We start from the raw sequence: 21163 nt of genomic DNA, 5'->3' as shown, positions 1-21163 counted from the left end.
ACACTTTAAAGTAACGTCTTGTGTTCTCGTGAACCCCACTGTGATTACAGCCTCTGAAAGATGCGGAGAGACGTTTTGGCCCTGACCAGCAGCTGTGGGGGGAGGAGAGGGGAAGCCTGGGTGCGCATTTGATTTCCCATGCACGTTAAAAAAAATTATTGGGGGGTGGGAATTGTAACATAAACCGAAGGTGAAGTTTACAATTTTAATCATTTTCAAGTGTACGATTCAGTGGCATCAAGTGTGTTGGCGGTATTGTGCAGCTATCACCAGTGTCCATGTCCAGAACTTTTTCATCATCCCAAACAGAAACTGTAGCCATTAAACAATAACTTCCCATCTCCCTCTCTTCCTGGTTACCTGTGTTAGGCGTTCTGTCTTTTCTGAATTTGTCTTTCCACAAGTTTTTAATGTGCATCATTAGAGTTTGTGGGAAGTAAAAGTGAATGTAGTTAAAGAACTTTGTTAATAAACACTCACTAAATACTAGCCATGTTGCTAAACTTGGGGGTGGGGGACAGAATACCATGGTCCCTGGAAATAAAGAGAAAGTATTCCCAACCCTTTATTATTGAAAGCTCTGGAAAGGGCCATGTTCATCTAGACTTTTTTCATTACCTAGTAGGGAGCCTAGTAGGATTTTTGAGGGTTGTATTTGGAAGCCTTTAAGATACATTTGATTTCCTTTTTTTTTTTTTTCTCCTATCAAAGCAGTTATCACAGGGTGGAGTGCTGCTAGAACTGTATTAGCTGAGAAGTTATCAGTTACAGATTTTAACATCTGGGGTACATTTTTCAACTTTCCCATTTTCTACTGTCCATTTCAAAATAATCATATTGTGACTTTTATTTGACAAACATAACACATTAGAATCTGAAGGTTTTCAAGACAAAAGAGCTCTAGTTGAAAAGAATCTCAATCTGGGACTGCTTAACAGAGAGTATTTTAGGAAGTTAACAACACTTAGATCTTGTAGGGCCACTGGAAAACTGGTTTTTGTTTCCCTTTTTTTGCATTATGAGGCTTTTGAAGTAGAACTCTTTAAATTTTATTATTATTATTTTTTGTCTTTTTATGGCTGCACCTGCGGCATATGGAAGTTCTCAGTCTGGGGTTGAATCAGAGCTGCAGCTGCCAGCCAACACCACAGCCACAGCAGTGGGGGATCAGAGCTGCATCTGCGACGTATGCCACAGCTCACAGCAACGCTGGATCCTTAATCTACTGAGTGAGGCCAGGGATGGAACCCACATCCTCAGGGATTCTAGTCTGGTTCTTAACCTGCTTGGCCACAGGGCAACTCCCCAAACAGAGGTCTTTAGAAAATGAAGCCCATGCTCATAAGGGGAGGCTAATGAATATTTTTGTATTAAGGTAATTGTGCTGTGATTGAGGTAAAAGGAGTTAACCAGGTATGGGTATGAAGGGGCTCCCCTCCCCCCCCAACTTGTTGGGGTATGGGCAGGAGATGTTCTTCCAGGAGGAGGAGGAGGATGAAAGATGATGGGGAAGAGTCAAAGAGGAGTGTCCAAAGACTAGGGATTTTGATAGATTCTTTGCAAATTTATAAAGAACTGAAACTGCTGGAACACTGGGGGCCAGCTGGTGGGCAATGAATTCCAGGCTAAGGCATTTAGATTTTTATCTTGAAAGCCTTTGAGGGATGGGAAGTGAGTGAAACTAGGTTATTTTTACCTTTGTCTCCATCAGGAGTGGAGTGTGCTGTAAACCTAAAAGGCAGTGGGATAGCAAGCTTGATGTGGACCCCCACATAAGATCGCTTGTTTGCAATTCCTTTTCTTCAGAGGAGGATTTGTTTTATTTTGATGAGAAATCTATTCCAGCTAAAGTAAGTCAAGATTCAGAGTTAGAGTATATTTTAGTTAAGGGGTAAAAGCATTTATTTTAGAGGAATATTTAAGATTCAATTTAAAATTTTTTTTAATTAAAAAAATAAAGATTGGACCATACTCTTTTTTTTTTTTTTTTTTGACATTTCTAGGGCCACTCCAGCAGCATATGGAGGTTCCCAGGCTAGGGGTCTACGCCAGAGCCACAGCAATGCCACCGCAACGCGGGATCTGAGCCGAATCTGTGACCTATACCACAGCTCACGGCAACGCCGGATCCTTAACCCACTGAGCAAGGCCAGGGACCGAACCCGAAACCTCATGGTTCCTAGTCGAATTCGTTAGCCACTGTGCCACAACAACGGGAACTCCCTGGACCATACTCTTAAAAACCAGTGATTTAACCTTCTCCACTTCTAGATTAAGCTTGTGACTGAATCAGAAAACTAAAAAATGAATTGGCTATTTTATTTTATTTTATTTTAGTCTTTTTGCCGTTTCTCGGGCCGCTCCCACGGCATATGGAGGTTCCCAGGCTAGGGGTCAAATCGGAGCTGTAGCTGCCAGCCTACGCCAGAGCCATAGCAGCGCAGGATCCGAGCCGTGTCTGCGACCTACACCACAGCTTACGGCAACGCCGGATCGTTAACCCACTGAGCAAGGGCAGGGATTGAACCCGAAACCTCATGGTTCCTAGTCAGATTCGTTAACCACTGCGCCACGACGGGAACTCCTGAATTGGCTATTTTAAGAATAAAAATTTAGTATACATTCCTGGGGAGGTAATGTTAGTGTTACTGCTGTTTTACAGTCGAGAAAAACATTAACAATTTAGAAACCATAGGTTAAGGAAAATGACCCAAAGTGTCTGGGGGAGACCATCTTGACTCCAAAGCCCTTGCTGCTTCCACAATACCACCGAGGTATTACTAAACACAGTTATTTGAAGCGGTTTGTGTTTTGTGCTTTTTGTTTGTTTTAATTTAAACCAGATTCTCTGTTCTTTGTAGTGATTTGAGTGTTTGCTGAAAACCAAAGTGATTGTATACTTGATAAAAATAATTTTGAGACATAATAGATTGTGAGCTCAGGATTAGAATGGGAGCCCTGGATTGCTTGAATGCATGCTGCCTGCTCCTAGGTCTTTGCTCTCATTTTGATATTTGATTTTATTCATGGATAAGCAAGGAAATATTAGTCTGCAGATTAGGTTGCTTGTTTCATTTAAGGGTTCTCAGATAGGTTCTCCCATTATCATGTTTTGCAGTCATAGAGGTGAAAGCTGAATTGCTCTTTTGGTAGCCTATAAGGAGTAGAATACCTAGGTTTCCTCAGCCATGGTCCCACTGGGCTAGTTTTTTTTTTATTGTTGTTGTCTTTTTGCCTTTTCTTGAGCTGCTTCCACGGCATATGGAGGTTCCCAGGCTAGGGGTCTAATCGGAGCTGTAGCCACTGGCCTATGCCAGAGCCACAGCAATGCGGGATCCGAGCTGTGACTGCAACTCACACCACATCTCACGGCAACATCCTTAACCCACTGAACAAGGCCAGGGAACGAACCCGAGACCTCATGATTCCTAGTCGGATTTGTTAACCACTGTGCCGGATGGGAACTCCCCACTGGGCTAGTTTTAAAGCCTGATCAGTATGTGCAATGGTAGAAGGCTAGGAGTGAAATCACTCTCTCCAAAAAAATTCTTTGTACAGAAATATATCATTGCCGTGGTTAGTGTGCCAAGCTTCTCCTTTAAACCTGTGTGTGGATAGTAATCTCCTTTCACAGAGGAAGGAACTGAGGCCTAGCAAAGAGCTGGAAACTTTGGGCCTTCAGACTATATGTGTGACCTTACCTCTTAGTCACTTGTAGTGCCACTCCCTTAGATACTCACCTAACTTCTACCTAGCTGCTGTTTTTGCATATGAAAGTCCCCAGGCTCTGAGTTAAATTGGAGCTGTAGCCACTGGCCTATGTATGCCACAACAAAGCCAGATGGCTTAACCCACTGAATGAGGCCAGGGATCAAATCTCGTGGATACTAGTCGAGTTTGTTACTGCTGAGCCACAACGGATACTCCCCAGGCTGCTTTTTGTTAGGCTGATTGTTGATTCTCTTAACATGAGCTACCATGGATACAGGTTATGCTGGTTTTGCTAGTGAAGAACCAGAGAGTACAGAGCTTGAGTCACATAGGTAGTTAAGTGGTGGACCTGGATTGTGCTATGAATAGTGCTCTCCACATCTTAAATGCATTAGAGGAGCTCAGGATTGAAAGGATTTCTGTGAAGAATCATTTTACATAAGGGATAGTTCTCAAGGGAGTTCAGGGGTAGGGGTATGTTTTCCCTCGGGAGATGTAATCAGGATTTCATGGTATTGGGATTGTCATTTCAAACTATGCTCTGATTGAAAAACCCTGAAAGTAATGAGTATTATGGATGAGAATGCCATGGAGACTTAAGAGGGGGTAGAGATTCACTGTTTTACAGAGTGAATGTAGCAGTCCTTTGTTGGATAGGCACTCAGATCGGTTTTCTTAGTTGGAGCAGTGACATGGTAAATTATCAGTTTTCAAAGAAACCAATCAGTGAAACAATTCCAAAGCCATATTAAACATAATCTTATTTTAATGACTTGGAAGTTTTGAACAGATTTTAGGCTTATCTTTATTGATGTGTTATGAAATAGGTTGACAGAATGTGAGAAAAAGTTTTTAATAAATTGGGTCTATTTAGAACTTTAGGTAGATGATTGGGTGCCAGAAATAGATGGAGTATTTATTGGGAATTGTGAGACAGTTAGCAAGGAAAATATTAGTAATGTTAGTAAGACCTTTAGCAGGCCTAGGTAGCTTCAGTTTCTTTGAAAGATTACAAATTTGTTACTTTATGTAGAAGTTGCAAGTCAGATTATATTGGGGTTAGGTTTGAAATTAAACATGAGTAGAAACTTAAAGAAAAACTGTTGTATAATTTGCATAATAAACTGTACAAGTTGGAAGTGTACAATTTGATACCCTCACTGAATGGGAATAATAAATAAATCTATAACCCTGAGAAGTTTTTGCTGCCCCTTGGTAATCCTCTAAGTCCTTCTTTCCCCCATCCCTAGGCAAAGATGCTTTGCTTTCCATGGGTATGCATCAGTGTTCTCAGTGGATTTCTTTCTTTCTTTCTTTCTTTCCCTCTCTCTCTCTCTCTCTCTCCCCCTCTCCCTCTCCCTCCCTCCCTCCCTCCCTCCCTCCCTCCCTCCCCTCTCTCTCTCTCTTTTTCTTTCTTTCTTTCTTTCTTTTTTTGTCTTTCTAGGGCCATAACCTTGGCATATGGAGGTTCCCAGGCTAGGGGTCTCATCAGAGCTGTTGCCGCCGGCCTACGCCAGAGCCACAGCAGTGCAGGATACGCACCGCATCTGTGACCTATACCACAGCTCATGGCAATTCTGGATCCTTAACCCACTGAGCAAGGCCAGGGATCAAACCCTGCTACCTCATGGTTCCTAGTTGGATTCGTTTCTGCTGCACCAAGACAGAAACTCCTGGATTGATTTCTTTTTTCCCTACAGGGGACATTTGAAAGTGTCTTGGAGATATTTTTGATTTTCATCTTTAAGTCTGAGGAATGGGGCTGCTACTGCCATCTTAGGTAGAGGTCAGGGATGCTGAACATCTTACAGTGAGTGCACAGGGCAGTTTCCCATGGCAAAAGGATTATCTGGCCCAAAATGTCATGTTGAGATTGAGAAAACTTCCCACAGATGAGTTTGCGGGATTGGATTTTCTAAAATACAGGTATTTATATGATGAAATCATACCATATGTATTCCTTTTTTTGGTCTGGTTTCTTTGAATATAATTATTACAAGATTCTTCCAAAATGAATGTATTGATCATTACTTTTTGTTGAGTAGTATTTCTTTTTCTCTCTCAATCTTTTTTTTTTTTTTTCCTTTTAGGGTCGAACCTACAGCTTATGGAAGTTCCCAGGCTAGGGGTCAAATTGGAGCTGTAGCTGCTGGGCTACGCCACAGCCACAGCCATGTGGAACTGAGCCACATCTGACCTACACCTACACCACAGGTCATGGCAGTGCTGGATCCTTAACCCATTGAGCAAGGCTGGGGATGGAAGCTGCATTGTCGGGGACACTAGTCTGGTTTGTAACTCGCTGAGCCATGATGGGAACTTCCTGTTGAGTAGCATATCAACATGTGGATATACTACAATTTATTTATTCATGTATCTGTTAGTAGTCATTTAGATTTCCCGTTTTGGGATAATTTGCGGTATTTAGTTAGGATAAAGCAATTTTTTTTGTCAATGTAGGTAAATTATAATCTACCTGTAAAAATGTATTTCTGAAAGGTTTTCACAGTTAAGTGCTACATATATTTTAGGGCTGGCAGACTACTCGCCTAATTTTATCCAGAAAATAAGGGAGAAAAGTGAATTGAACTTTTTCAAAAACGTGCTTTTCTTAAACTGTCATCATTTATACTTGAATGTGTATAATGTGAGGTTTCTTTGAGGGTGATTCTCTACAATTCTGTCAAGAATAAGGTTGATGTTGATTATTAGATTTATGAAATGGTCAATTTTTTAAGAAGCTGGAACTACTGAGATAGTTCTTAAGTCTTTTACTTAGGAGGAAACTTCTCAAGAGAGAGGAAATGTTTAGCCATAGAAAGATTTGGGTATAGTAGTGCTGTGCTCACACCTTGGGCATAATTTATATGAGCTGCTTTCTTGATGGCGAGCCATGTTATGCTCATGCCTGGCCCATGAACTTCCATATGCCGTAGGTGTGACCATTTAAAAAAAATTATTCTGGAGTTCCTGTCATGGCGCAGTGGAAATGAATCCGACTAGGAACCATAAGGTTGTGGGTTTGATCCCTGGCCTCTCTCAGTGGGTTAAGGATCTGGCGTTGCTCTGAGCTGTGGTGTAGGTCACAGATACAGCTTGGATCTGGTGTCACTGTGGCACTGGCATAGGCCAGCAGCTGTAGCTCCGATTAGACCCCTAGCCTGGGAACCTCCATGTGCCTCTAGTGCGGCCCTAAAAAGATAAAAAAAAAATTATTCTGACAAGGGGCCCATGACACAGTAATGGTTCCATCCTATGTTTTCATAGACTGCTTAGCATGCCTTTAAAGTTAGAAAATGTATAAATAATTACAGGCCAAAACAGGTAACAATATGTCTAGGCCGTATTCTGCCATGCACTGTTATTACTGTTAAGAATAAGCTACCCAGTCTAACCATAGAATCTGGGGATTTGGCTTGGGGTTTTTTTGGTTTGTTTGGTCTTTTATGGCTGCACCCAGGGGATATAAATTCTCAGGCTAGAGGTTGAATTGGAGCTGTAGCCACATCATTTCTGAGCCCCACTTGCGACTACACCACAACCAGATCCTTATCCCACTGAGTGTGGCCAGGGATTGAACCCGAATCCTCATGGATGCTAGTTGGAGTCTTAACCTATTGAGTCGCAACAGGAAGTGCAGAATAAATATATATATATATTTATATATATACATATTTTTTTGTCTTTTTAGGCCTGCACCTGTGGCATATGGAGGTTCCCAGGCTAGGGGTTGAATTGGAGCTGCAGCCGCCAGCCTATGCTACAGCCACAGAAACGTCAGATCCGAGCTGCATCTATGACCTGCACCACAGATCACAGCAACTAGATCTTTAACCCACTGTGTGAGGCCAGGGATTGAACCCTCAATCTCATTGTTCGTTTGTGCTGTACCACAAGGACAGGAACTCCCCCAGAATAATGTTTTTTAATGCAAATCGTAGACTATTTGTGTTTCAAAAGGAACCAATTATCTTAAAATACACTCTTACCCACAGACCCTTGGCAGGCCCTTGAGAAGTAAATGGATGAACATTTTATGAATTAATGGCAACACTCTCCTCATCTGCTGAGAGTAAGAGGTTCCTTGGCAAATACGGTTTTGCCAGATTGGTGCAGGCCTTTCACATGGAGTAGATAGGTGGACTGCTTGTGTTGTGCAGTCAGCCTGAGGAGGGTCTTTTGTAAGCTTGGGTAGGCAAGGGTAAAGAATTCTCGGAATCTGGGGCTTTATGTGACCATTACCCTCTCCTTACACATACATCCACTAGCCTATATGAAGGAGGTCTGTTTATTGCATGTTGGTATAGTTCATATCATGGAGGAAGTTGCTTTCCCTAGTTTTGCCTAGGATGATAAAGTGTACTGGGTTACCACTTGGCATGCTTGTGTATATGAGGGACCAGAAAACAAAACAAAACACTTTGGGGACTATAAAAAGTTGCTAATGTTTATTTTTCCAAGTACATTGAAAGAAAGTACTGCAGCTACCATTTATGTTTGAACACTATGCCTCCACACACAAGGAAAACATATCCTAGAATAAAGATCAGCTCTTTAGTTTTAAAAAGGTGTTGTTTGTGGGTTTTTTTGTTTTTTTTTGTTTTTGGTCTTTTTGCTATTTCTTTGGGCCGCTCCTGCGGCATATGGAGGTTCCCAGGCTAGGGCTTGAATCGGAGCTGCAGCCACTGGCCTACGCTAGAGCCACAGCAACGCGGGATCCAAGCCGCGTCTGCAACCTACACCACAGCTCACGGCAACGCCGGATCGTTAACCCACTGAGCAAGGGCAGGGACCAAACCTGCAACCTCATGGTTCCTAGTTGGATTCGTTAACCACTGCACCACGACGGGAACTCCTGTTTGTTTGTTTTTAATGTAAGTCATCAGTTCTGTAATTTTGGCAGCTTTTGGATTTTGTTCCGTTTATGTCGTGGATCCCAAAAGTCTTTCCTAAAATCTGTGGTTTGAGAGTCCTTGGATACCCAACACTCAGAAAGCAGAAAGTGTTGGACTTAGTGGCCTGAGAGGAACTTTCTTTGGCTACTGGCTTCCCATCTGTTCCTGGTCAGCTCTCACAGGTGTCTCCCTGTGGTCAGAGGGGGCTGGGCTTGAGTAGGTGGTTCAGGGAACAGCCTCACTCAGCCAGTGCAGTGCCTTGTCCTGCCTTTGCACGCACTGGTCAGGTCCTATTCTGTGGCCAGGGCTTCCAGCCCGATGTCTGGTTCTCTGCTTTGGAAGTCTGTACTTCTTACGAATCTTTCTTTCTGTCCTATTCTTAAGTCGCATTTGTACCTGTAGAACTTAGAAATGAAATGTTACTATATGGAGGCACTTAATACACTGAAGAGTACTACAGGAAAGGCCATGCCAAAAAAATTCAACCCTTCTTTGCCAAAGGTGGGATTGTTTGCATGCTGTCTTTTCCTCCCAGACTTGCTTACACTTGAGTTTTCCTATCCTCAAAGTAATAGGGTTGAATAGAGAATGGTTTCTTTCTCTCAATTTTTTTTTTTGGTCTTTTGTTCTTTTAGAGCTGCACCCAAGGCGTACGGAGGTTCCCTGGCTAGGGGTTTCATTGGAGCTGTAGCCAGAGCCACAGCAACGCCGGATCTGAGCTGCATCTGTGACCTATACCACAGCTTGTGGCAACACTGAATCTTGAACCCATAACCTCATGGTTCCTAGTCATATTCATTTCCAATGCACCACGAGGGAACTCCTCATAAATTTTTAAAAATATATGTAAAACTTGTTATCTTAAGATGATTGAGTGAATAATTTAGTGTCATTAGGTACACTAAATATCTAATGGTCTAGTGATGTACACTATACCAGTAGCCACTCTCCATTTTCAGAACTTTTTTTTTTGTCTTTTGTCTTTTTTTGTCGTTGTTGTTGTTGCTATTTCTTGGGCCGCTCCCACGGCATATGGAGGTTCCCAGGCTAGGGGTTGAATCGGAGCTGTAGCCACCGGCCTACGCCAGAGCCACAGCAACGCGGGATCCGAGCCACGTCTGCAACCTACACCACAGCTCACGGCAACGCCGGATCGTTAACCCACTGAGCAAGGCCAGGGACCGAACCCGCAATCTCATCATTCCTAGTCGGATTCGTTAACCACTGCGCCACGACGGGAACTCCTGAACTTTTTTTTTTAATGCCAAACTTTGTAGCCGTTAAACAGCAACTCCCAGTCTCTGGTAACCTCTATTGTTTTTTCCTGTGTCTGGCTTAAATATTTAGTGTTATCTAATGCCACATTTCACTTAGCATAATGTTTTCAGAGTTCATCTGGGAGTTCCTGTCGTGGCTTAGCAGGTTAAGAACTCAGCTAGTATACATGAGGGTTCAGGTTCAATTCCTGGCCTTGCTCAGTGGGTGGGTTAAATAAGGATCTATCATTGCTGTAGTTGTGGCCTACCTGGCAGCTGCAGCTCCATTTCCACCCCTCATCTGTGCCACATGTGGCCCTTAAAAACAAAAAAAGTTCATCTGTGTAGCAGCATGTATCACACTTTATTCCTTTTTTTGGTGGCAGAGTAATAGTCCATTGTATGGATCTACCACATTTTGTTTATTCCATTCATCTGTTGATAGATACTTGGGTTGTTTTCACTTTTGCTCTTGTGAGTAATGCTGCTAATGTTATACAGGTTTGCTTTCAGTTCAGGGTCCTATGGTAATTACATGTTTTAACTTTATGTGTAATTGCCAAACTTTTATTCAGCAACTGTACCATTTTGCATTCTTACTTAAAAAGAAAAAAAATTTTTCCCCACAACAAAAGACACTTAGTCTTTTAGCTAAAATTGTTTGTTCCTATGCATATCATCCCATTTCTATTCTATGAAATCTTAAAAATCTTCCCTTCCCTTTTCCTCTTTCTGACTTGGAATTAAAGCACCTTGGGTTGAGTTGACCTCTCTTCTGCCTCTGATACAGCCCCAAAGGAGTGTGCCAAGACCTATGAAAACATTGTCTTGGGAATGGTTTTTGATGGGTAGGTTTTGAGGAGTGCACTACTATAACTTTTTCTAGGGGTCACTTTAGTTTGAGTGTCTCAAATCAAAATATTAGTCTTCTGTTATATGTAACTGTGTGTGGAATTGTAAACCTGGAACATCAAATATTGTTTTTTTTATATTGTGCTAACATATGGACCTTTTTTTCTCTCTTTTGAATTCAGTGAAGGAGAACGACCTGCTCAGAATGAGAAAAGGAAGGAGAAAAACATAAAGAGAGGAGGCAATCGCTTTGAGCCATATGCCAATCCAACTAAAAGATACAGAGCCTTCATTACAAACATACCTTTTGATGTGAAATGGCAGTCACTTAAAGACCTGGTTAAAGAAAAAGGTAATGGTACTGGTGGTTGAGTAGGGTCAGAAGGTTGGTGTGTCATCTTCTCTGTGGTTAATTCCTTGGTTATTTTTTATTTTTGTCAGTGGAAGCTGTTTGGGGTAGGGCATGTGTTCTCTCCAGGCTTGAGAGTTAAGCACCCCCCCATCCACTTTTTTTTTTTTTTTTTGGTGTGTGGTCATATACTTGTGTGTCAAACAGTGGTTTGTATGGTCTTTTGGCCTATGAATGATTTTACTGGCTTAATATAGCTCAGTTAAGCTTGAGGGAAGCTTCTTCGTGTAAGGGAATTTTTTGAATTCTTTATCTTAGGTGGGAGAAGTTTTTCTTTTCCCTTTTTCTTTTCTTTTGTTTTTTTTTTTTAAATTCTAGTGGGAAGGTAGTGTGTTTAAATTTTGTGAATGTCTTCCTGGGATCAAAATTTAGTAGCTGGAACTTGGTGCTACTCAGATTCAAAATTATAGAAACTAGCTTGTGTTTAAGCTGTGAGGCTTCTCCACCCCCATATCGGGGTTGGGGGTGGGGGCAAACAGAGTAGGCAATTGGCTAGTTCAAAATAAGGCATCTGTTGTGTAATTTGGTGCCTTTAGGCACACATTGGTCACAGTCCTGGTGTCCAAACTGGCCTAGGGCAGAGGAAACAACTGCTGCCACCAGAAGGTCCTAGGAGGTTGGTTGTTCCCATGGTCCTCTGCTTTACCCCCTTGTGAACACCACATGTGTCCTCTTTCTTTCCACTCTCTTCTGCTTCTTTTGTCTTCCTTCCTTTCCTGATTCTGGGCCCTGCTGGTGGCACACAGAGCCAAAGAGATTGCTCAGCCCTTGTTGAGAGAAAACTATTGATAGCCATTTGTCTAATGCCTGAGGTCTCCCTTATCCGTACCTCCAAGGGCAACCTAGAATCAAATTATCCTTAAATGGAGTCTTTTTGAAGGACTGAAAGGTATTGGTTTTCTGGAACATTCATAATGAAAAGAGATTTGAGCTTGATTTGTTAAATGATTAACATTTCAGTGACTGACAGATGCCACGTGGATAGGCCATTTTGGTATGTGTACTGGTCCTCCCAGCATTGGGTTTTGAAATTATGATTGGCCCACTGCCATCATTGTCCCATGACTTAATTCAGCCATGACATGCCAGAAGCACTGGGCACTGTGTACCTCTCTGTACAGTCATGTAGGCTGCTCCCATGTAGTATTTCTCCAGATAACATGGATGGAAAAACTTTGGTGTGAGTTTTGTTTTCCTGCCTTGATCAGCCAAATCATTCCTGCCAGTGCTCCTAGGGCAAGAGTGAAGTTTCTTTTGTCTGAAGGGCGTGTCATGTGGCATCCCAGATGCAGTGTTCTTGGTTTTTGGGACTGCTGCTTTAATAAAGCTTAGAATTTCTGTACAGTACAGTGGTTGGGTCTCATTCGAATTAGTTTTTGGAATAACTCCCAAATTTGTGTTCTCGTGATTTGGTTGAACCGCTGAATTGATACTTCCATTGATAATAAGGTATAGTAGTTCCAAGAACCAGGAATGTGGCTTTGAAAATGCAATTGTTAGAATTTTGTAAGAGATTGCAGGCCAAATTATTTTTTCATTTTTAGGAGTGTGTGAACCAGTTTTGGGACATGATGGATAAAGTAGGTGACATTTTTACTGCTTTACCATTCAGTAATTCAGTTTTGGAAGCCTTAAAGCTGGTAGCAGCAGCAGCCATGACGTTTCTGGATGTAGAAGCAGTTCACCTCAATTTCCTATTTTGCACTGTATTTAAAGTGGAGCCAGCCTGGTGGTTTATTCGGATACTTCCAAACTGGTTCTCATATTCCCTTGGCATACTGCTATGAATGCCCTGGCTCAGCCCTTTCAGTGTATTTTTGGTGGTGTAATTTAGAATTACAGGTGTGCAGTAAATCAGTTATTTTTAACAAACCTTAAAATGTTCTTGTTTAGAGCTCCCCTGTACAGGTTAAATTAATTACTTTTTTGTTTAATTAAATAATTAGCAGTATTGGATTGTGGACAAAGAGATGCATAAGAGAAAGGTAATTTTTTATGGTAAATTTTATATTCAGTTTGTGAAGTCTAAAGAAATTTACTGTTTTCATACGAATGCTTTCTTTAAAATGTTCTTATTTTCATTATGAGGTTTAAAAAATATCTTAATTCATATCTTGGTGTACCAAAATATGTTTAAATGGTTATTTCAAATCTGTTGCAAATAAGTTTTAAGGTTTTTGAAGATTTGTTTTTGTATAGGGGGAAGAAGTTGTGGATAGAGTCAGTTGGAGTCTGAAAGTATTAGTCTCAAGATAATCTCTAAGTGGGCAAACCACAGAGATTGTGCTATCATAATCAACTACTATCAGTCTGTGTTTTAAGTATCTGTTCCTGTTGAAGTCATAGTCCTGTTGTTTCAGGAAATTGGTGGATTAAGAGCTAGAGTTAGTTGTCCTTGGCTTAAAGATCTGAAAAATGCTCTGTTGTTGCAGCTCTGCCTATAATTGCCACCTCTCAGAACTCAAGTAGTAGCTTTGAGATGGTGAGACAGGAGCAGCTTTTTTTTTTTTTTTTTGGTCTCTTGTACCCCTCCTTGGAGACTAGTGTGTATTTTCCATCTTTGTTAGCATTTCACAGCATTCTAGGAGATCCTATTAATAATGCATGTATTATGTAAACAGGCCACTTAAGGCTTTTCTCCTGAGTGTGATCACAAAGGTTGTTTTGTGGCATCAAGAAATCAGCATTGCTGATTTTACAGAGAAAAGAAAGGTGTTGAGAGCTTTGTTTTGTCCTGAGCCAGGCCACTCTTCCTCCCCCCATCATTCTGGGATTTTGATTAAACAGCCTGTCGAATTGAACTTGACCTTTCCTTGAGCTTCCTGCTCTAAGTGCCCTGATGGAACAAAGGAAAGGTGTCTATTGTCCTTCCTTTTGACCACGCTTATTTTTAATGGAGATATTTCATGGAACAAACTGCTGTCGTGAATACCGAAGAGCTGATGGATTGGAACAAAAATTGAGAGCCAGTGTAATAGGAAATTTGAATTGGAGGTTGCCATACCAGGTTTGAAAGTGACTTAACAGTCTCACAGCTACATCGCTAGACAGATATTGGGATACACATCTTAAAGTGTTTGACCATAAGGTCTGAGCAAAAAATTAAAACTTCGTGAGCAAAAGATGATTGATTTTGGGTATTCTAAACTTAAATAGTGTTGTGCTACAGTACTGAGAAGTACTGCATGTATGAAGAAAGCTCCCCATTGGGCTGTTTGTTCTCCTGGCCTAACTAGGGAGCCAGCAGCATGGAGGCAAGGCAGCTGTTGCTGAGGCAGGACTGAACTGCAAGAGCAGTGAGTAAACATGGAGCACAGTTTGAGAAAAAAGGAAGGTCAGTGATATAGTTTACTCTCAATCAATCTCAAGTTTAGCAGCAGTCAATTTAACTTGTGTAAGCAAAGATTTCTTAAGCTCTTAATCCTTCTGTTTTTATTGAATGCATCACAGTTAAGTAAATTTCAAATTTCAGCTGACAGAAAACTGAGGCCCAGAGGACAAGTATAGTCCAATAGAGAGTCTCCATTGGCTTTTGGAGCCAATCTACATTGTGGGTGTATGGAGCAGAACTTTATTTTCAATTTAAGTAAAAATCTCTAACCAGTCTGTTTGGCTCCTTCATATTTTCCCTTGTTGGGAATTCAGCCTGCATTTTGGAAAGGCCTGTTAATGCTGAAGTAATTCGTATCTGTGGGTACTTGGGTTGAACCCTAACAGTGCACCCTGCTTTGCTTGTTGGTTTTTGGTCCAGTTAGAGAAGCAGTGTTCTTCTGCTGTTGTCATGGCATTAGGAACAAGGTTTTTAATCATTTCCTAACTTGTCCATAAATCGAGTAGTCACTGTATAGAATAATTGTTTTGTCATGTTTCAAGTTGTCTATATATTAAAGAAACAAGCTTTCCAAGTTAAAATACACATTTTTTCCATGCACTTCTCCATTAGAGTGGCTACCTGAGAGTTGACTAAGTGAAAATGTTTGATATCATGCCCTGCTTTTGAACTCCTCCCCCCATCCCCCTTTTAAAGATTATAGGCCTTTTTACACATGAATTCTCTTCAGTGAAGCTTTAGTAGACCCCATATGCTTTTTTTTTTTTTTTTTGGTTGTTGTTCATTTCAGACTTGTAGTAAATGAGAAAGCAGAAACAAATACTCTGTGATGTGAATATGTGCAGAAGTGTAAAATCTAAGTAGTTCCAAGGGACTCCTGAATTTTTTTTTTGTCTTTTGTCTTTTTTGTTGTTGTTGTTGTTGTTGCTACTTCTTGGGCCGCTCCCGCCGCGGCATATGGAGGTTCCCAGGCTAGGGGTCAAATCGGAGCTGTAGCCACCGGCCTATGCCAGAGCCACAGCAACACGGGATCCGAGCCGCATCTGCAACCTACACCACAGCTCACGGCAACGCCGGATTGTTAACCCACTGAGCAAGGGCAGGGACCGAACCCGCAACCTCCTGGTTCCTAGTCGGATTCGTTAACCACTGCGCCACGACGGGAACTCCAGGACTCCTGAATTCTTTTTGGGTTGCTCATCTTATCCTCATGAAGTGTTTCATTTTTGAAGTAATATTACTTTTAATTTTAAAAAAAATTTTTTTTGGTCTTTTGTCTTTTTAGGGCCACACCTGAGGCATATGGAGGTTCCCAGACTAGGGGTCTAATTAGAGCTCTAGCTGCCAGCCTATACCAGAGCCACAGCAACATCAGATCCAAGCCTTGTCTGCGATCTACCCCACAGCTCACAACAACACTGGATCCTTAACCCACTGAGCGAGGCCAGGGATCGAACCTGCAACCTCATGGTTCCTAGTCGGATTTGTTTCCACAGCTCCACAATGGGAACTCCTATTTTTAAATTTTTTAATTATAGTTGATTTTCAGTGTTCTGTCAGTTTCTGCTGTAAAGCAAAGTGACCCAGTTATAAATATATACATATACATTGTTTTTCTCATATTATCTTCATTTTCCATCACAAGTGATTGGATATAGTTCCCTACGCTATACGTGTTTTTAATAATCCACCTAACTGTTGGTTAATAATGATTTCTTGGAGCATTTTAAAATGAAGGTAGGTGATAACATTTGTCATTAGGTTTTTCAAATCTTTTTTTTCATTTAGGTACTTTGATCTTGGAAGTGGCAGTAGGATTTAGCAGTCCTAGTAGCCTACTCTTGGGATTCCATGGATTCTGTGTTCAGGGAGGGAGAGGAAGGAGCAGCAGTATTTTTCATTAAAACCTGAGAATTCCACGTCTGTGAGACTGCTGTCAATTTGTTAACTTTGCCTCTCACTCCTAATTGATCTGCTTTGGTTGATTTGCTCTTCTAAGTTTCATTTTATTGAATGTGACCAGACTATGCACAAATTGGCAAATTTTGCCTTCAGAGGTTTATTGATAGTTATATTGACTATGCTTAACAAAGAGGTCTTTGCTCTAATAAGTAGAAGTAAAAGAGAAGTGATTTTAAAGTTTTTTTTTGTGTTTTAGGGTTCCACCCTTGGCATATGGAGGTTCCGGGCTAGGGGTCTAATCAGAGCTACAGCTGCTGGCCTATACCTCAGCCACAGCAACGCTGGATCTAAGCCACGTCTGCGACTTATACCACAGCTCACAGCAATGCCAGATCCTTAGCCCACTGAACAAGGCCAGGGATCGAACCTGCAACCTCGTGGTTCCTAGTCGGATTTTTTTCCACTGCACCACGACGGGAACTCCTTTTAAAATTTTTCATTATTACTTTACTAGGGGGAAGTATGAATTGGCAGCTGTGGCAGATTCTGTAACAGTAATTTGCTTACATCTCTGAATTAATGCTGTGTCTCAGGATAAAGATCAGACATTTATGATTTTATAAGGAGCATGGTTATTATTGATGATACTCAGGAATAGCACTACTCATGGTAGAACCATCAATGCCCACCTAACTTTTGGCTAAACAGATAGAATTGGAGGGTTTTTTTAGTGTTAATTTTTTTTGTTTTTACTAAGCAACTATACCATTTTGGGGAAAAGAGGGAACATTTTAAGTGAAGTATTGATGCAGAGAATTGAAGTTGGATGTGTGCTATCACTGGAATGTTAAGTGGAAAAAGTCCTAATTTCTAAAACCTGGCTTTTTGTTAAAAGGGCTATGACCATGGAAAAAAGTTTGGCTTGGAGTTGCTTGGTTTCTAGGTTGCAGTGACAGCTTTTTGATAATCAGTGTTTTTATGGGCACAAACTAGAAACCTTTCAAATGAAACAGTATTTGAATTCTGACAACATAGTTACAGCTGTCTGAGTTAGATATTGTGATTCTTTTATTTATTTTTAAGGTTATTAGGCAGTAGTCACAGCTCATAGGAAGTAAATTTGGGGTCTCTTCCCTGTCTTGACACTACTTGGCATTTTCATTAGCGTGGAGACAAGAGCTGTTGGTCCTCAAATGGCTGCTGCTGTTGAAATAAATGGCTTTTAACATGGCCTCAGAAACGACAATTTTTTTGACTTGCTTGACTTTGTGAGGATAACATAAAGCCAATTTATATGACTGTCCCTTGGCTGTGATCATTTTTCAGTTGTACATACTCCAGAAGTTAAACTATACCAGTCCTTCCTATTTCCTTTCTTCATTTCTTTGCACTGATTCTCTCTTTCTGTTTTGTGCAAAGTGCTGGTTTGGTCTGGTAATATTTTAGGAAAGGACAAGGGAGGTGAGGCTATAGATTTTGAACACTTGGCCTTCTTGCTGTCAGTGCTATCCAAATACATTACCATATTTATTGGTAATTAAAAAAATTTTATTTTACATTTCAGTCTCTTGGCATACTAATTATCCTTATAATTTTAACATCCTTTGAACAAAGGAATTAGACTAAACAGGACTTGGGGCCATAAAGGGTTATTTTTACCCTTGTACTGCTAAACCAAATTGAAAACTGAATTGGAGAAGGCTTTACCATCATAAAAATAATCCTTAAAAAGATGTTAATTTAGAACAAAAGCCTTTCTTGACTTTGGAGAGTCTGCTTAGATATTGTTTTCTCCAAGTTAACACTTTTAAACATCTCCGGGGATGGGGTGGTGATGGTATTTTTTTGGTGTGTGCGTGCCATCTTCAAGTTCAGCAGCCATTTTGGTGGTTGTCTTGGTGGGTTCTGGTCTTGGTCGTCATGAATTGGCAATCCAAACCTTGAGGAAAATCTGCAGAATCTTTTTAAATGCTTTGTTGCCCCCCCCTTATATAGATTAGAATCCTGAGTGAATCTGTTTAGATGCAACTGAGCTCTTAAATTTGCATTTATCTGTGTCCTTTAATGGAGAGGTTGAGAGAGCAGCAAGATAAAACCTGTCTTAATTCACTGAAGAGTGCTGCTCTGGTTTAGTGATAGAATATTCAAACATCCTACTTCTGACAATTGTGGGGCCTAGTGCTGTGTGCAGGAGCAGCCACAGAATTTGTGGGTCTCAGTACAAAATGACAACATGGGGCCCTTTATTTAAAAATGATTTAAAATATTAAGACAACAGAGCATTAAACCAAGTGCATGGCCCTCAGTGCAGAGCCCCATGCGAATCGACAGGTTACTCACCCATGTTGCTGGCCAGCCTTCTGGTCACGGTGTGTGTGCGTGCCTTTGAATGTATGCATATACACATCTTTGTAGTTAGCATTTGAGCTCAGTTCAGTGGCATTGCAATTTGTGTGCTCTGTACCTGCTTTCAATACTAAGTTTATGTGTAAAACTTTTTCTACCTTCCCCAAAAAAGTGAATCATGCAGACTTTTTCCTATAGATTTGGATTGCCTCTAGTCATGAATGAGTATTTTAGACAGGGAAATTGATACGGAAATCTGTGGACATAGCTTGTTTGCGGTGGGAGGAAAATCAAGGACATATTGTTAACAAGTTTCACCTACTTTTACTGCACACCTGTAATGCCTAGTTTGGTGGTTTAGGGAATATGGAGTGTTTCTGGGCTTTCTTATAAGGCAGAGGCTCCATTCAAGGTTGCTGATGATTGTTCTAAATTCCCATTGTTTTCTTGGCTTTTCTCCCTTGGTTTATGTGTCGTCTGGAAACTGATTTGTAGTTGGTGAGGTAACATACGTGGAGCTCTTAATGGACGCTGAAGGAAAGTCAAGGGTAAGTGTCTGAGAGAATTTCTTCTGTGGATTTACTACATGAAAAATGTAACTGTATGGTGGCGTGGAATCGAATGAAATCAGGAAGGCAGTGAGTGCTCATGTTACAGTAGCTACGTTTGATTTTGCCAAACATTTGAGTGGGGTGGGAGGGGATTTGCAAATGGGAGTCCCGCTTTTCCAAATGGCTGGCCAAAGAGCTTTTTGGTATTCTGTTTGGATGCCCAATTTGGATAGCTGGGGACCAATAGCAGCATTGTCTCTTTGTTAACAGAGGAATTGGCTGTGTGTGAATTATGCATGGAATTTTAGCGGTGGTATATTAATGTAAAACGTGTGTTCTTGTCTAGAAAATGTTACTTTGGTTGTTTGCTGAATTTGAAAGTTGTGTGAACCAAAGATTCTGAAAAGTTGCCCTTGTGCCAGTAAATTGTAAAATAAATACTAAAACATGAACTTTAAAATTGGCCTAGTTTAAAGAGAAAATTAACTATTTTCTGTTGTGCAATAGAATGGCTTAGAAATAATCGAAAGGATGGGCTTAGTTTATGGAAGGGATGGATTTAGGAGGAGTATGATAAGGAATTGATTGAGTACAGAGGGAAGCAGATCTAAAGTTTGTGTGATTTCTTGGAGAATCTGAATTTAGGTCTGCTCATTATAACTAGCAACTATAGTGCAATGCTGGTAATGTGAAGGAAGAGGAGATAATAAGGAGCTGAGCTTTTAATAAGGAAGGCTAGGCAAGTCACTTCTGTCAGCTTCCCCTTAGAAGGGTTAATTTAAAAACTGTAACATAAATCTTATTTTTAATTTGTAACTGTCATTAAAATTTACTACTTTTTTCTTCTCTTTTTTTCCCCTTTCCTTGCTCTTCTGACTGGTCTATGGCTTCCTCCAAAGGGATGTGCGTAAGTATTGTCTAGTTACTTACTGGCAATTGAGCCTTCTAAGTTGTAGGACTGGTTTCACTCATTTCCTTTTGACTCTTCATAGCGTTGTTGAATTCAAGATGGAGGAGAGCATGAAAAAAGCTGCTGAAGTTCTAAACAAGCATAGTCTGAGTGGAAGACCACTGAAAGTCAAAGAAGTAAGCTCATGAAACACTGGATGCCATTTGTAATTGTTGAGTTGTCCCTGTTTGGAGTTAGGAAGAGACAGAAATAGTCCTTGATGACATTTTATGGAGCAGAACAACCTATTGTCCTTAAGGAGAAGGGTCAGTCACAGGCTTTAGCACTCACTCCTGTAAGAACTTCGGGTGGTGACTGGGCACATCTTGAGCCATTGCAGACTCTTAACATCTGATTTGTCTGAGACTAGCTTCCCTTGGTTTTCTCAGAGGCACTTGAATTGAGCCCATGGTTTTTTTTTTTTTAAGGTATTCTGGATTTACTGTTTTTACTCAGTCTGAGCCCATCTTTTTTCTTTTTAAAAATGATATAAATCCTTTTTCGTATCTAATCTGAATTGGGTATTTTCTCTCCCAGGAGGGAAGATAGAAGTTAATTCAATCCTTCTGTTACTTATTTTTACCTCTTGGGTCAGTCAGTATATACGGAGCTCAGGGAGAAAAGCTTAGGTAGGGCCTTAAGTTCTCTTGTATGTTGAAGGTGACTCACAAAGGGCAAGGAATTCAAGAGTAGTGTGAATACTAGAGATTCACAGACCTTTCCAGACTTTGCATGAGTCAAGCCTGTATACTTGAAGGATGGAATACGTTGGTGGTCTAGAGCTATTTTTTCAAACTTGGGGGTTTTAGAAATTATAAAACTCATTGAATTAGTAAGATTCAACTATACCATCCCTGTGAAGATCTTATTTCAACCTGGAAGTTCTCTATTATGTTAATTAATCAAATCACCTCCCCCCCCTTTTTCTTTTCCAGCCACACCCGTGGCATATGAAAGTTCT

At 40.8% G+C, this 21163-nt stretch overlaps 1 protein-coding gene across 7 annotated transcripts in view; it reads left to right on the top strand.

The window, feature by feature from the left end:
• Window positions 1–21163, top strand: part of HNRNPM (heterogeneous nuclear ribonucleoprotein M) — a 45783-nt gene that overhangs the window by 1150 nt on the left and 23470 nt on the right. For 6 of the 7 annotated variants that reach the window (XM_047777212.1, XM_047777213.1, XM_047777217.1 and 3 more), the window contains exons 2-5: window positions 10897–11066; window positions 19198–19250; window positions 20153–20160; window positions 20246–20339. In XM_047777212.1, the coding sequence (XP_047633168.1) occupies window positions 10897–11066; window positions 19198–19250; window positions 20153–20160; window positions 20246–20339 (325 nt within the window). Of the gene's footprint in view, window positions 1–10896; window positions 11067–19197; window positions 19251–20152; window positions 20161–20245; window positions 20340–21163 lie in introns of those variants that run through there. The other variant, XM_047777218.1, reaches the window with a different exon arrangement.

The sequence above is a fragment of the Phacochoerus africanus genome, chromosome 4, assembly GCF_016906955.1.
Source record: "Phacochoerus africanus isolate WHEZ1 chromosome 4, ROS_Pafr_v1, whole genome shotgun sequence".
Classification (NCBI taxonomy): Eukaryota; Metazoa; Chordata; class Mammalia; order Artiodactyla; family Suidae; genus Phacochoerus; species Phacochoerus africanus.
This window is presented reverse-complemented; position numbering and strand designations above follow the sequence as displayed.